The sequence below is a fragment of the Sinocyclocheilus anshuiensis genome, unplaced genomic scaffold, assembly GCF_001515605.1.
Source record: "Sinocyclocheilus anshuiensis isolate Anshui unplaced genomic scaffold, SAMN03320099.WGS_v1.1 scaffold1809, whole genome shotgun sequence".
Lineage (NCBI taxonomy): Eukaryota > Metazoa > Chordata > Actinopteri > Cypriniformes > Cyprinidae > Sinocyclocheilus > Sinocyclocheilus anshuiensis.
This window is the reverse complement of record NW_015538093.1, coordinates 189,358-206,145: the sequence shown is the minus strand read 5'-3', so window position 1 is coordinate 206,145 and position 16,788 is coordinate 189,358. Positions and strand designations below refer to the sequence as shown.

Sequence of the window (16,788 nt, the reverse complement as noted above, 5' to 3'; positions counted from 1 at the left end):
TGTTAAGTTTAGGTATTGGGTAGGATTATGGTCATGCAGAATATGTGCTTTATAAGTACTAATAAACAGCCAATATGTTAATAATAGGCATGCTAATAAGCAACTAGTTAATAGTGAGAATTGGTCCTTATGCTAAAGTGTTACCCATTTAAATTAGTAAAAATGAAGTAAAATAATAATAATAATAATAATAATATATATATATATATAAAAAAACAATAAAGTAACTTACATTAGATTTGACAGTTTATGTACAGATGTGTGCATTGTGTGCTGTATACCTGTATAAATAATATGTATTTACATATTGCCTAACGCCACAAGAGCACTGAATTATAATTTATAACAAAAAGCAGGTCGTAAATTGATGTGTTAGTTATTAAAGTTGGACATGGCCTGGGGAAAAACACTGTTTTTGTGCCTAGATGTAGTGCACAGAAATCTGTAGCGTCTGCTTGAGAGGAGAAGTGCCAACAGGTTGTGGCCTGGGTGAGAGGGGTCTGTAATGATGTTACCTGCCCGTTTAGCTGGTGCACACCAATTATCCTCTCAGCTTCCTAACAGTCCGTTGCAGTCTTCTTAAGTCTGATTTGCTGGCTGACCCAAACCAGGCTCTTATAGAAGAGCACAGAACCGACTCAATAACAGCTGAGTAAAACTGTGTGAAAAGCTCCTGTGGCAGGTTAATCTTCCTCAGCTGGTGAAGGAAATACAACCTCTGCTGGGCTGAATGACTCTACTGCAGCCACAGCGCTGTCCATGACAGTGAGTGGAGGGAGTGCTGGGGTGTTTCTCCTGAAGTCCACTATCATCTCCACTGTTTTGAGTGTGTTCAGCTCCAGGTTGTTATGACTGCACCAGACACTAGATGTGTGATATTTATGTGAAGAAATTACACTCTGAACCCATGAGGATTTTCACAAACTGAGTGTGAAACTTGTGCCCTTCTCTCCCCTACTGTTAATGTGCCTCTAGGAACCGGATTGCAAAACACTGAACAAAAATTAGTAATAGTAATTAATTGTAATGGCACATTGCTAACACATTGTCAGCATTTTGTCGTTAAATTTACAAACCTCACTGAGATGGCCTGGCACAAATATACATATATACGAGTAACAATATATAATAAAACAAACATAAAACATACAACCTTAAACATATTTACACATCATTAATTCATTCTCTAGACCTTGCATAACAATTTTAAAATGATTGAAAGACACCAAATTATGTAGACATTGTTTTGTTTGAAAAGATTTCCAAACTGAGAAGGTGGCATATTTAAAGGGTGGTTCTAGTCAGAGGTACATAGAGATTATAATAAATTTGAGAGCATAATAAACCTAATGATGTTACCTGCCCGTTTAGCTGGTGCACACCAATTATCCTCTCAGCTTCCTAACAGTCCGTTGCAGTCTTCTTAAGTCTGATTTGCTGGCTGACCCAAACCAGGCTCTTATAGAAGAGCACAGAACCGACTCAATAACAGCTGAGTAAAACTGTGTGAAAAGCTCCTGTGGCAGGTTAATCTTCCTCAGCTGGTGAAGGAAATACAACCTCTGCTGGGCTGAATGACTCTACTGCAGCCACAGCGCTGTCCATGACAGTGAGTGGAGGGAGTGCTGGGGTGTTTCTCCTGAAGTCCACTATCATCTCCACTGTTTTGAGTGTGTTCAGCTCCAGGTTGTTATGACTGCACCAGACAGTCATTTACATGCAGACTCGTCACCGTCCTGGATGAGGCCAATGAGTTTAATGTCATCTGCAAAGTTCAGGAGCTTGACAGAGGAGTCTGTAGAGGTGCAGTCATTGGTGTAGAGGGAGAAGAAAGAGAGGTGGGGAAAGAATGCAACCTTGTGGTGCAGCAGTACTGATTGTACAGGTATTAGAAATGAATTTTCCCAAAACAAAGTATACATCTTATCAAGCATTTTTTTTTTTACATTTATTCCAAAATAGAAAGTATAAGCGCACAGTAACAAATTTCATGTATAATATATCAGTTAACTGATACTCAGCTTTTCATATTTTCAGAACCAGGGGCATACGAGTAACAATATATAATAAAACAAACATAAAACATACAACCTTAAACATATTTACACATCATTAATTCATTCTCTAGACCTTGCATAACAATTTTAAAATGATTGAAAGACACCAAATTATGTAGACATTGTTTTGTTTGAAAAGATTTCCAAACTGAGAAGGTGGCATATTTAAAGGGTGGTTCTAGTCAGAGGTACATAGAGATTATAATAAATTTGAGAGCATAATAAACCAGCAGCTTTTTTTTTTTTTTTTTGAATGAATGAATGAATGAAACAACAGAGAGGTAAAAGACCTAATATATTTTATATTATGCTTTGCATATCAAGTACTAATGCATTGTCCTTTGAGTGGTTATTGACTGTGTTCCAAACAAGCTTGAGAGACAGACTACGTTAAAGAGGAAAAACAAAAATAAACACAGAGCAGAGAAGACTGTGATGAAACCTGAGTCTTGTCACAAGTTCACAAGTCACTGTAAAAACCTAAAGATATAACTTATTTGAGTTTTTAGCTTCTTCTCATATGTTTTTGTCACTGTGATTACTTCAAGCAGGATTGTTTTTAATAGAACCAGACAAAAAGTCAAAAAGAGTCAGGAGATGTTTTTATTTAGGGGTAATAAGTCATTAGTATGGCTATTATTATTTATAAATAAAACATCAGACCTTTTGAGTAGATATCAAATTAACACATCGTTTGTTAAAAAAAGTTGAGGCTTTAAATCAGTGCTTCACAAGCTTGTCCTGAAGATCCCCCACCACTGCACATTTAGCATGTTTCACATATCAGACAAACCCATTTGGGGTTTTGCAAGCTCTACTTAGATGATGAGTTGAATGAGGTGTGTTAGATGAGGAAGACATCCAAAATGTGCAGTGGTGGGGGGTTTAGACAGGTTTGAGAAGCACTGCTCTAAATAATAAAATTAACATAAAATAAAATTATATTATAATAAAGGAAAGGTAGTTCTGCAAAGGTAAATGGGGAAAATACATAATATTTTTAATTATTGATGGTTAAACACTAATATAAATTTACATCGTAGTTTAATGTAAATATAAATTTACTTCATAAAGCTTCTTAATGTTGCATAAATGTTGAAAAGGTGCAAGGCTTTTCTTGAAACATTTGCTTTTAGTTAAATAGATTATTTGAAGAACAGCTGACAATGTTTTTGTGGTCTGTAATAACCTGACTATTATCTGATGATTTTAAATAAGACAATATTCCTATCAAGCAGTTTACTTGGGTTGCTTATAGAATGATTAGATTTACATAACTGAAGATGCTTCACATAACAGATCCACATAAATGTTAGGTAAGGGGTGAGTGCCACCCACTGTACTTTGATTTTTGTTAAAGAGTGTAGATTAGTTTTTTCTTTTACATTTTGTACCCCTTTTGTACTTTTTATTCCCACCTTCTGTAAATAATGTAAGTAAACTGCTTGGTTTTTCACCAATTTGCATTGTCCTGTGCACTGCACTATATCTTTCATAGTTAAAGTTACAACCCTATATCTCTAGATTGACACCTAGGGACAAAACAAATAACCGAAGGAGAAAAAGTCAGATTATTGCAACCCAAGAAAACCTAACCACTGACAGGAAATATCTGCAACTTTTTATGATGACACACAATATACTCAATTATTCAGCAACTGCCACATACAATAAAACATCATTTAGATAATGTAAGGCATATTACGTATGACATTTTGTTATTACAGTACAATGAGGCCCTCATTGTACATATTGAATTATTATTTAATTATTGAGAGATTGTACAGACTATGCAATATGCCTTAAAGCAGAAGTGGACAGCTTTTCACACCACTCGCCCAAGCAGGAGGGGGCGGCTCTCTGCAGTGGATCTCCGGCTCAGAAGGTTCCACAGCATTAAAGGCACTGATCTTCTTCCAGAGCTGTAACTGCTGCTTGCATTATAATCTCTCAGTGGATGGTACTCCTTAAATCGCCTGGATAGAAAAATATACCTTGAGGGTTACTTTAATGTACATAAACTTCATTTACATTTAACTAGGCAGCACACAATAACATACTATTAATATTAATTTTGATAAAACCCATATGTGTATTGGTGTCTTACTTGTATGTAAATGCAATGGCCCCCACAGCACAAATAAAAACCAGGACTCCCAGTGTTGCTCCAGCCATGTTCCTTGATGAATTTGTGTCTGCAGTTTTAACAGGATAAGTTGTGGAGTAGTGAGGTCATAGGGTATGGTCAGGAAAATACATTTTATTATTTTAGATATGCTTTGAATTTATATGACACTTGCCTATAGCCACGCTGAGCTTTGCACTGGTTACTGCCAAGCTGACATCATTGGTTAGAGAGACGTTGATACAGAACGTGCCAGAGTTGTTGAAAAATTGTCGCAGCACCATCTGACACTCAGAGGTTGGAGTCACAGCATTACACTGTAGGGCCTGAACAGTGCTTGTGCAGTCTGCATCAGATACCACAGTGCAGACTTGATTTGGCAGGCTGGCAAGCAAATATAAAAGATTAATAACTTTGCATAACACATTTTATGTTCTACAACAGCCATCATTATTATCAATTTAAGACTATTATAAAACAGTAACAGCCGAAAACAGTAAAGCCTATATACAGTTTATAAAATAAATCCATATTGAAGGAATATTTACCTTCCCTGGCATGTGACTGTAAGATCTACAGCATTCTGCTCCAGCTCTGTGGCCAGAATGACCACATTATTTACCTCCACAATCTCAACACTCTCTATTCCCTCTGAGTTAGGAAAACATATTTGTAGAGAATATTAAACATGTATGTAGACAGGCTGTTTTTGTGCTCATGAATACACTATTAAGTGTTTATATTAAAAAAAAAAAAGAGAGGTAGAAGAGATCTGTTTACAGGTATCATTAAGACAACATAATAAATGTGAAAGTAAATTCTGACCATACATTTAGGTGGGGCAGATTCTGGGATGAATCTAACACTATTTTACTAAACTATGATTAACTACTTGTAGCTTGAGTTTTACATTTAAAATACACATGCAGATTACTTTTGGCAGAGGTCTAGTCTTTGTGTAATTCAGCCTGAGGCTGGCACTCTAACCTTGATGGGCAGACTCTACATACATAGAATATTATATTAGAATACACACTTTAATATGTAGTACTTTATCCCCCGGTTTCACAGACCAGGCTTAAGCCTAGTCCTAGACTAAAATGTAAATCTGAGCTGTTTCAAATGAAAGAAACTTGCACTGACTCATCTTAAATAATATCAGTGCCTTTGTTTTGTCTCAAGATGCACACCAGTAATGTTTTTTTCTAAGGCACGTTTATAAAAATTACTTAAATGTCCTAATTGAACTATGGCCTAATCCTGGCTTAGTCTAAGCCCTGTCTATGAAACCAAGCCTTTGTGTTTGAATACTGAATTAGAATGTTACGAATTGTGGAAAACAAAAGCCATTTTGATTCCCAGAACAATTAACTAAGCTACATGCGGGGAACTCTGTTACTTACCAAAAGAAACACAAAATCACTATTTGCAGGCTATTTTTACACACACACACACACACACACACACACACAGGATCTTTCTATTGGATCTTTCTTACTGTTCAAAAATTTTTGACTGGTAGTGTATGTATGTAGCCTATGTATCACACTCATATCACATCTTGTTTTGGATAAGAATAAACCGTCAGGTCCGACAATATCATGTCTTTTTTAATTTAAATCTAGCTTTATTCGCATTGGCCCATGGAAACCTCTATGAACACACTTGACTGACTTGGCTAAAAAATCGCGTGGGACGAATTTACGTTTTATTAAAAAGTGTTTACGCATTCTACACTCATGGCGCGCAGCCGCGCACACACATTAGGATAGGTTAGATTCCTGCCTCCGTTGCGAGTCCCTATCAAGCACTTTAACAATTCAGCTACTCTCTTCTTCTCCTCCTGCCTTGCTCTTTGGCCCGCATCACTCACCGCAGAGCAAGCCTGTTCTTGATAAATCTCCTGTGAAAACGTGGGAAAAGCCGACGAGGAAGAAGTTGGAGTGATGCGATCTTTATATAGGCGGAGCAAAATATTTCATCGCTCCGTCCATAGAGCATTGTGATTGGATGGTTTACGCTGTCTATACAGGAGACAATCCAATGGGCCACTGGCTGCTCGCTGTCCCTGCGTGATGGTTTTCGGCAAAAAAAAACATTCTGTCGGCCCCTTAAGTGCGTCGGCCCACCGGGAAAATGCCCGGTATGCCCGATTACCAATCCAGCCCTGATAGGGACCAAACAATATTTTCTATCCCCTAACCTAACCCTAACCCTAAACTTACCCCTTACAGAAAACCTGTTTGCATCGCTACACTTTCAGATAAACATAATTTACTATTTTTAATAATTTTTTTCCCTTGTCAAAAATGTCAGGTTTTACTATCCTTGTGGGGACATCCTTGTGGGTCCCCACAATGTAGCATAAACAAGTACACACACACGCACACACGGTAGTGTGGAGTAACCCTAGGGGTAAAAGGCCCCCCCTACTGTTTTTTCCCAAAACAATGACTAGATAAAGTCGAGATACATTTTTGTTGTAACTATGGGCTACGTTGACGAATGTGATGTAGAAGTATTCACTATGAAGCTAACACTGGTGATGTATCTAAGAAAATGGATTTCACAGTGATCTAAGTTATCTAATTTTTAGCATAAGAAAAAAAGTGTTTTAAAGCTTGTTGTTTTGTAGAACATTACATTTATATTTGATATGAGAATAGTAGGGCCTGTATGATTATATTTTCAGAATGACATAATTTTTTTTTTCAAACATAGTTCACTATACTCATCTCACTTTACAACTTAGAAACTCCAAAAAATTAATATTGAATAATGCTGAACACATTTACAGGTTAACAATTTAGGATTGGTTCAGTTTATATAGAGTTTGAGATGTTTATATAGACATGTTTTCAAGTGGATGAATATTTTTGTGGCTGTTTGAAAGCCTGTTTAGCGTTAGTATAGTGTTTCTCAATTCCAGCCATGGCACACCCACCAATCTGCACATTTTGAATGCCTCTCTTATCTGACACACTCAGTCCAGTTCATGGAGCTCTCTCCTAATGAGATGATAATCTGAATCAGCTGTGCTAGATAAGAAAGACATACAAAATGTATATAGCTGCTGCGTTAGTACAGCAGTGTTAAAATTGCAGCATTTTATGGATTTGATGCTGCTACACAATTTGTTTCGTCATTATTTTAGGTGATATGTAACAAAATTTTGACAGGTAAGCCAGCAATACTGAAGTGAAGCCATGTTCGTGGTGGTTGGAATATAAGGATCAAATATAGCAGAAGTTAAGGGCCCAAGCACAACAGAGGCAGAATGAGGAGCAAGCATGGCAGGGAGGATCAGACCAAATGCAACAATGAGTAATTAAAGACATTTTAAAGGGGTCATATGATACGATTTCAAGTTTTCCTTTCTCTTTGGAGTGTTACAAGCTGTTCGTGAATAGATAAGATCCCTGAAGTTGCAAAGACTAAAGTAAGCATGTCAACATATTCTGTTACACCAAATACACAAAATAATGATCTTTAAAAAAGCATCATATGACCCGTTTAAAGTGGTTTTAAAATTCATTAATTCAATCATTAGTACTTATCATGACTTATTTAACTTCATTTTGAATTTTGGTCCCACTTTATATTAAGTGGCCTTAACTACTATGTACTTACATCAAAAAAATAAGTACAGTGTAGCTACTTATTGTGTTCATAATGTATTGCAAAGCACTTTTGCTGCTATTGAGGTGGGATACGTGTAAAGTTAGGGACAGGTTTGGCGGTATGGGTTGGTTTAAAGGTGGGTTAGGTGTAAGGGGTGGGTCAAAAGTGTAATTATAAATGTAATTACAGAAATTAATTATAGATGTAATTGCATGCAGATATTTAAAAAATATAAGTACAATGTGAAAACATGTATGTACACAATAAGTGCATTGTATCAAATTAATTTAAATGTAAGTACATAGTAGTTAAATGGATCATATGATGTGATTTCAAGTTTTCCTTTCTCACTGTGTCTGTTCCCCTTTCGGGCTTGAACTGATGGTAAAACTATTGACATTATTTACTGTCTTTACATTTATTTTGAAAGATGAAGCTCGCGATTATGGTAAGGGGCGTTACATTTCCGACGAGTGCTTGCGCTGTTCGGCCAATCACAATGCACTGGGGCAGCTGGCCAATCAGAGAAGACTGCACTTGTCGGAAGGAGGGACTTTGTAGAAAACGAAGCGTTTGAGAGAGGCGGGGCATAGAGGACCTACAATAATGTACAGTATTTGAAAAATAATGTGTTTTTTTAACATTAAAGCATGTCAACATATTCTGTTACACCAAATACACAAAATAATGATCTTTAAAAAATCATCATATGACCCCTTTAATGTAAAGTGGGACCCGAATTTTTTTTAACTTGCATTTGAATCATCTTGAATCATCAAGGAATCAGAGGAAAAAAAGTATTTTGTTTCTAGCCCTTACAGCTCAAAAGTTATTAGCACAAACGTGAATGCAAATTTGGACAAGTGGTGGCGCTAGCGGGTTTGAGTTAGAGACTTCAAATTTGGTGTGGTTAATGTTCAGACTGTTTTCTATCTGTGTGCCAAATTTCACAACTTTTACCATATGGTTCTATGGACTGCTGATTTTTTTTTTTTTTTAATGTATTTTGTGTATAATGCAATTTTGAACATTTTTAATGTGTACTTTTGTATAAATCTGTTCTTTCTTTTTTGCCCCGATGATTAATATTCAGGTCTAGTATTATTTTTTTTACATTAAATTAAATTAATAATAGTAAATAAATAAATAAAAATACTCACGGACTACTGTAAGAGTTGTAGAGAAGGAGCCATAACGATAAATCATACAGTTTGTTTCTGCTGGCATTTCTGGTGCTTGCCGCTTTGCAATGACTAGAGCGGCCTGGGTTGCTTCAGCTTCTAATTCACTCACTGTTGCCTCAGATATGCTAGTTAAGCCTGCAATTAAAGCACCAATGGAAAAACATTAAATATATGACAGAATTAATTGTTATGGATTTTATAAAGTAATGACTGTCTAATTAAAGTTTTTTTTTTTTTTTTTACCAGTGATGGTTTCGGTTGCCTCGTTGACCCCAGCAACAGTCTCATTAACTGCTTCTATGTCTTCTATTGCAGGTAAAACAGATGCTACAATATCTGTGACCACTGCCTCAGAGGTGATAATGATTACTGCATCACCAGTTGGTGCTACTGTTTCTATAACTGTCCGAACAGATAATTCAGGGGGTTCTGGGAGTACTGTGGCTGCCAGATTGATTATAATCTCGTCTCCTTCTGGGGCCATGTCAGCCACAGGAACTTCTGTCGCAGGTTCAGCCTCAACAACCGTAGGTGTGGCTAACATAACTGCAGCAGTATTGTCAGCTTCAGCCACAGCTGTGTCTCCAGCAACAGTGGGCACCTCCTGGCCAGTATTATCTAATTCTGCTTCTGTGTCAATTGCTGACACTGCCAAGTCATTGGCAACGACAGTGACATCAGCTGCAACTCCTTCCTCTGCCGTGGGCGCAACATCAACCGACTGAGGAGAAACAGTCAGCACAATGTTTTCCACTGCTGTAGTTTCATCTGGCAAAAAGGAAAAGGTATCAGCTTATAAACGTTTTGGAAATCTCTTCAAACCACTTTCTGGACTGAGAATTGTCTTTCAAATGCCATGAAATATGAGATTTGAATATAATATTAAATTCCACCTGTGACAGGAACAGGAGGTACAACAGTGGCTGCTGGAGTTGGACTGAGCTGACAACCAGTTGAGATTGTTGCCATCAAAACCACCTGTGGCCTGAAGGAACCAGTTGTAAGGTATGTGTGGGTAACAGTAGTTTCCCGGGAAATGAGAGTTCCACTATTGTCACCAAAATCCCAGTTGAAGGTGATGTCTGACCCACTGAGATAATGGATAGGGTCATGCAAATTAATGCCAAAGGACACAGCTCTGTTCTGGATAAAGCTTTGGTCACCCTGATTGATGTCACCAACCTGAGATAATGTCACTGTAAAAGGAATCTGGTCTAGAGAAGAAGAGGGTCGTTAGGGTCTTGTGGGAATATGTTCAGTAAATGACAGCATTGGTTTACTCTCCAGTTACATTGATTACTTTCCCGTTCAGTTCAAGGCAGTGGTTTTAATGGCATGAATTCTTACTACAGTGTAAGGTTTTCCTAACGGATAGAGATGATAGAGGATTTCTAGATAAATGTGCAATTATCAAACTACTCACCAGTGATGGAGAACTGGGTAGATGCATAACCAAGGGGAACAAACTTGTCTTTGCCACGGCAGTGATAAATTACTATATCCATTGTGTAAGAACCAAGAGGCATATTGTCTGTTTCAATGGTCAGTAGAGAGGAAGGACCATCAGCCACCTGCCAATATTTTCCTGAAAGAGAGAAACAATCAAAAGAGTAACTAAAAATCAGTCACTAATAGCCCCAACGCTGTCCCTTACACCAAGCTACCTCTAAAATCAGGGAGAAATTATTTAAAAACAAATGGTTCATAAGAATGTTGTACAAGCCTCCACAAGTCTAACCTTAAAGTCTTCATAGGTTGTTGATCCAAGTGTGTGTCCTACTTGCATATGTAAATCCATCTCTCCACTAAATGTGTAGGTTAATATATTTTATTCTAGAATAAAAATACAGGTTTAAACTTGCTCTTACCCCATGTTTTCCATACATAGATGAAGTGGGGCTTTTTGTTAGAGACCTTAGTGAAGGGTGTCCTGTCAGGAAAGACACCTGTCCATTCTTGAGGGATGTTGGACTCAGGGTATACAGTCTGGCCCATAGTATAGGATGTTCCTAAAAGACAAATTGTGTGTGTGTGTGTGTGTGTGTGTGTGTGTGTGTATATATATATATATATATATATATATATGTGCATTATAATTTTTATATGTATAATGTAAATGTATTGTATTATGGAAGTTTGTATAACTAACCATTAATTGTACAGTTTCTTGCCCACACCACCTGTCCATCAGGAAGTACTGTCTGGTTCTGAGGGAAGCCAACATCAATGTTGAAAGTAGCTTTGGCTCCTGTCAGTGTAGGAGAATCACTTCTGACTTCAAATGTCACCTCTCCACCTATGGCAAAAAAGCATTTCCAGACATAGTTTAAAAGAAAGGTAGCAGGTGTAGCATATCTTCTTCCAAAAAAATTAAAGTAAGCTCAATAAATAATTTTGACGTAGCATATCCTAATTTATTCATATGCAAACCAAAAAGTTTCTATTTGTAAGAAGGAATTATTGTACATTATTTTCCATAGGAGTTTGAAAACAATTCCAGGGAAGTTAGACATTTTGTAAAAATACAATAAAATCAAGAATCTGTGATTTATTCATTCCCTTTAACTTTTATTTAATTGACAAAAGTACAAAGAAAACATTTCCAAAGTTTTCACTGACCAACGTAAATGTATTTTGTAAATATGAACAAATTTTGATTTTGATGGCTGCAACACACTCTAAAAAAGTTGGGACAGAGGCACGTTTAACACTGTGTCACATCAACTTTCCTTTTAATTACAATGTTTCATTGTTTGGGAATTAAGGATACTAATTGTTAAAGTTTAGCAAGCAAAATTTTTTGTCCAGTCTCTCTTGAAACAAGGCTTCAGGTGCTCAGCAGTCTGTGATTGTCGTTGTCTGATTCTCCTTTTCATGACTGGTCATACATTTTCAATAGGAGTCAGATCTGGACTGCAGGCAGGCCAGTCTAGCACATTCACTCTGAGTCTACGAAACCACGCTGTTGTAGCACATGCAGAATGAGAGCTGGCATTGTCTTGATATAATAACCATGGACTTCCCATGAAAGACATCATCTTGACGGCAGTATATTTCTCTGTACAACTCCAATATATGCCTCCATGTCAATGGTACCTTCACACATATGCAAGTCCTTTGGACTTTGGGACTGAGAACTCAAATTTTTTTCCCAGAAACAAGTTGAAATGTGGACTCATCTGAGTAAAGCACACCTTTCCACTGTCATTTTGACCATCTGAGATGAGCTCTGTCCCAGAGAACCCGGCGACATCACTGCATAGAATTGATGTATAGCTTTCTCCTAGAGTAACAGAATTTCAAGTTGCATTTTTTGATGCAGCAGCAGACTGTGTTAAGTGACAGCAGTTTTCTGAAGTACTCCTGAGCCCATGTGGCTATATTTAACCCCACAGCAGGACGGTTTCTTATGCAATGCCATCTGAGGGCTCAAAGGTCAAGCATATTCAACTGAGGTTTCTTGCCTTGCCCTACATGTACTGTGAATTCTCTGGATTCCTTGAATCTTTTCACAATATTACGTGTGGTAGTTGGTGAAAGACCTAAATTCTTTGTGATTTTGCATTGTGAAATGTGATTTTTGATTTGTTTGACACTTCTCTCATGAAATTTGGCACAAAGTGATGAGCCATGATCCAGCTTTGCTTGCAAAGACTGAGATGCACCTTTTATACCCAAACATGATACCTTGACCCATTACCAATTCACCTGCTTACTGTGAACTGTTTCAAAACAGTTTAAAGTGGATATTCTATAACCTTTTCAGTTTTATTTTGCCTCTGTCCCAACTTTTTTGGAATGTGTTGCAGCCATCAAAATACATTTACGTTGGTCAGTGAAAACTTTGGAAATCTCTTCTTCGTACTTTTGCCAATTAAATAAAAGTTAAAGAGAATGAACAAATCACAGATTCTTGATTTTATTGCATTTTTACGAAACGCCCCAATTTCTCTGGAATTGAGGTTGTACTTTGAGCTCAATGTCTTGCGCTTTAACATTTTTAGAATGTGTCAATTACTTGTGTATGCTTGATGTGCTCAAATACCTTTCCAACAGTCTCTGTATCTGGGATCTCCGTCTCTCCAAACTGGATACATCTGTGAATTCCATGAACGATAATGTGCAATGCGTGTTTTTGATTCTAGAATGATGAAAATAAATAATAAAGTTTTCATTTGTGAAAGTGCATTAAAATTAATTTTCAAATGAGTCATTAATAAAGTTAATTTCTTTATTCAAATCACACAGGTCTTCTTTAAAACTCATCTATGGGGAAACTCTTTTTTATGATTTTTCAATCTCCCAACAGACCCAGTTATTAGAAATCATTAGATGTGCGAAGTACACATTTATCAATTTAATTCCCTTACTTCAACTTTATAAGCAACGCTACAAATATTAAAATGATGCATATTAGATAAATACATGACTAGCCTACATAAGATAGCAGATTAGAATAATGGTATAATAGATATTTCAGACTCTTAGTTAAATATAGTACAACATAACACATAGTATAATTTAAAAAAGGAGTAAAGTAAATAAAAAGTTCAGTTGGTAAAGGTTGGCTTAAGTTCATAAGCGAGTCAAGAGACAAGGTCTAAAAAAAATCAAAGAAAAAAAATCAAGAGAATGTGAGGATTGGCAAATAGAGTCACACGACCTCTACAATCCCATTCAATCCTTTTCATGTGACTCTCAGCTGAGGTTACCACTCTAAACCCCACTGCTGTAATGAGGTAAGATCCCACAGAGCTCTGACACCTGTCAACTTTTCATTTGTATGTATGTGTGCATCTGAATGTTTGTGTATCTGATTGTGTAGGCAATATGTAATTTATTATATGTTTTAAGACTCATTACTTACATTTACATTTTATTTATTTGGCATATGTTTTTATTCAAAGCAATACATTTCCAGAATATCAAAGCCATAACCTGGTGTTGCCAGCACAATTCGTTAACATTTGGCATCATGCAGCAACACAATACTTAATAAAATCAAAGAATGGCCAATTATCACTTTAAAAGTTAGCCTTGCAACAGCCACTTTAAAGCATTTATCATGCAATTAATTTAGATAAAATTGTAAGAAACGGAATTGTTTAAAGTGCTGGTATTTAAAATAATGCAACTATTTATCAGCTGTGGATTTAACCCAAAGATTCTAAAAGAAGAATTACATATGAAAAAAAGTTTTACAAATCTTGAGTAATTTTATTTACTGTGAGGTATTCAATGTATCTGCTTTATACTTTCAAATTCTGTACAATCAGTGATTCTTATTAATGGTTTCCAATATATAAAGTATATAATAACAGAAATTATAATACAATAATATAATACATTATAATATAGTTATAATAACAGAAATACTCACGTGAAAGTGCTCCTGATGAGAATGTAAGAATTAGAAAGATGAGAGCCCTCCACATCATCAGGGTATGCATTGATTGCTACACCAGTCACTGATCCAGCTTTACTCTAGAGACCCAAGTGTCTTGCACATTCTTCAACATCAGCACCCAAAACCAAACCCCAATGTATGTCATCATAGACTTGTGCATATTAGGTTCCTCCCACACCCTCAAGTAATCCTATAGTGGGTTGTAGTTTAGGAATGTTTAGGAAAATTCTTACAATGCATCACTGTTATGCAGCCTCGCTTCCTTGGGATCTTGCTGGGATTTTCTGATTGCATAATGATTAATGTAGAACCTAGAATGTTTAAAAAAAAAAAAAAAAAAAAGCTTTCGTTGAAACTGCAGACAAAACGAATTAATGAGGATTATTGAAATGATTATCCTTTTATAATATTATTGATTTCATTTATGCTACTATGTGACATGATTTTCTTTTAGCCATTTTACCAGCTTCACACGTTTACACAATTAATTATCATTATTTGTACTTGTGTGTTTTACAACAGGTTATACACAAACTCGTACATGCATAATCCTTTATTGAATACAGGAAATCTAAAATTACCTATTAGAATGTGTGCACACCCTTTTATTTTGGGAGACGGAAAAATTTACTGATCACATTCAAACACTTACTGAAAATAAGAGTTTACGTAACGCTACTTAACCCTGAACAAAAACTCCCAAAACATTACAGGTACCACTGAATACCATGCAGGCCATCATCAACAAGGGACAACACAATGACATCCAAAAAGATAAAGGAGAAATAAACAGGTCATCTGTCAAAAACTGATGGAAAACTACAATAATGAATACTTGTCATTAGCTACAATAGAAGAAATCATGGATAGTCCCAATTACCAAACCTTTTTTGGCACAAGACCTGCAGGCCTTTTAAAAAAAAAAATTTAAGACGAAGAGGGATTTCATCTTTCAGCACGATAATAACACAAATCAAAATAAAAAAAGGAATGACTTCATAAGAAGAAGAACATTTTGGAAAGGCCTAGTCAGAGCCCAGACCCAAATCCAATCAAATAAACTTTTGGATTGACTTGAAGAGGGCTATACTGAAAAGATCCCCTGACAATTTGAACAATCTGAAGCTCTTTTAAAAGGAAGAGTAATAAAACTCACAAAACAAGAGGTGACAAAAAATAATGAATGAAATGAAAATCTGCTTCATTAAAAGCTAAATGTTGTATCAACTAAGTATTAGTTGAGGGGTCATTTAAAGTTTTATTTTTCTTTTGTTTTCCCTAGATTCTTTTGCATTGAAATTCTCTTCAGTCAACATCACTGCCAAGTTTTACACTGAATTCACAACTGTACAAAAATATTATTTCAAAATGATGGATTTGTAAATGTGAATCCTGCTTCTGCAGCTCCTGATCTTGTGATCATATGTGGATCCTGTGAGAATAAATGTCCATTCATTATCTACAAATGAAGACAAGAAAGAGGGCGATAGTCTTGGAGCATGGCTGTCTGAGAATCATGCTTGTTGGGTCAGATCTGTTAATATGACCCAGAGCTGCAGTGATGGAGAGTCACAAGATGAGAGTATACGCACAGCCCAGTCAATGATGTTCTTTCATTATTGTTCTCTTTCTCCTCATGTCTTTACCTTCATGTATTTTTCTTGTTCATTCTTAGCATTCTTGGGTTGGTATTAGTGTTACAGTATCAATCTATTTATTGTTATTCTTGGAGGTATCTTTTCAAAGGAATTAGAATTTAAGAGTTAGGAGTTAGACTTTTTGATTGCAGTTAAATGTAGAAACTTTGCAGAACAAATGTAAAAGATACAAAGAAGTGCTCATGTCTGGTTTGATATCAGATGGTGGGATTTGATATTCTCTTTACCAACAGTACTGTATAGTCATGTTATAATAAGTCAAGTTTTAGACATGTAATTAGTTTTATAACTAATTGCTGAGAACTGCATATCAAGACATTGCTATTTCTCTCTTTTATTTGGTGAAAATATAATATAATATATAACTATATATAGTATATATAGATAGAATATATAGGTATGTTTGAGTAGGGTTGGAGTTAAAGTCTTCAGGATGGTAGCCCTCCACGAAAAAACAAAAAAACAAAACAAAAAACTAAACCTAATCAAACACATCTGAACAAACTAATGAATGTCTTCAATATTAGTAGAAAGGAAGTGGCAGGTATGTTTGATGGAGCTAAAAACAGCAGGAAGTGGATGTCGAGGGCCAGAACTGCTCAGCCCTGACATAGATTGATGTGGATTATTGTGGATTAACCTTTTTTTTTTACCTTTAAACCAGGGGTTTCCAGCCCTGTTCCTGCAGACAAATAACATCCTCTGCTTAGAGACGGCATTCCCCTTCTGCCGGCCT

At 36.2% G+C, this 16,788-nt stretch overlaps 1 protein-coding gene across 2 annotated transcripts; it reads right to left on the bottom strand.

The window, feature by feature from the left end:
* Positions 1-2,642: 2,642 nt before the first annotated feature.
* LOC107683629 (melanocyte protein PMEL-like) lies at positions 2,643-14,497 on the bottom strand. 2 transcript variants are annotated; one of them, XM_016479693.1, is made up of 13 exons: positions 14,368-14,497; positions 13,033-13,128; positions 11,137-11,283; positions 10,856-10,996; positions 10,411-10,572; positions 9,881-10,201; positions 9,412-9,755; positions 9,231-9,378; positions 8,964-9,122; positions 4,731-4,833; positions 4,358-4,566; positions 4,165-4,252; positions 2,643-4,033 (listed from the first exon to the last, which is right to left on the bottom strand). In XM_016479693.1, exons 1-13 carry the CDS (start codon positions 14,435-14,437, stop codon positions 3,883-3,885), a joined length of 2,139 nt encoding a protein of 712 aa, XP_016335179.1. In that variant the 5' UTR covers positions 14,438-14,497; the 3' UTR covers positions 2,643-3,882. The 2 variants fall into 2 exon arrangements, with proteins under 2 accessions (XP_016335179.1, XP_016335178.1); XM_016479692.1 differs by having other exon boundaries at positions 9,231-9,755.
* Positions 14,498-16,788: the final 2,291 nt, after the last annotated feature.

What these genes read in the sequence shown, in the direction of transcription:
- LOC107683629 (XM_016479692.1), bottom strand. Translation starts at nt 14,437, where the DNA reads ATGCATACCCTGATGATGTGGAGGGCTCTCATCTTTCTAATTCTTACA. An exon ending in ACAGTCACATGCCAGGGAAG is followed by an intron (nt 4,567 to 4,730) that starts GTAAATATTCCT and finishes TTTGCTTGCCAG; the next exon opens with CCTGCCAAATCAAGTCTGCA. An exon ending in AAAGCTCAGCGTGGCTATAG is followed by an intron (nt 4,253 to 4,357) that starts GCAAGTGTCATA and finishes TTAAAACTGCAG; the next exon opens with ACACAAATTCATCAAGGAAC.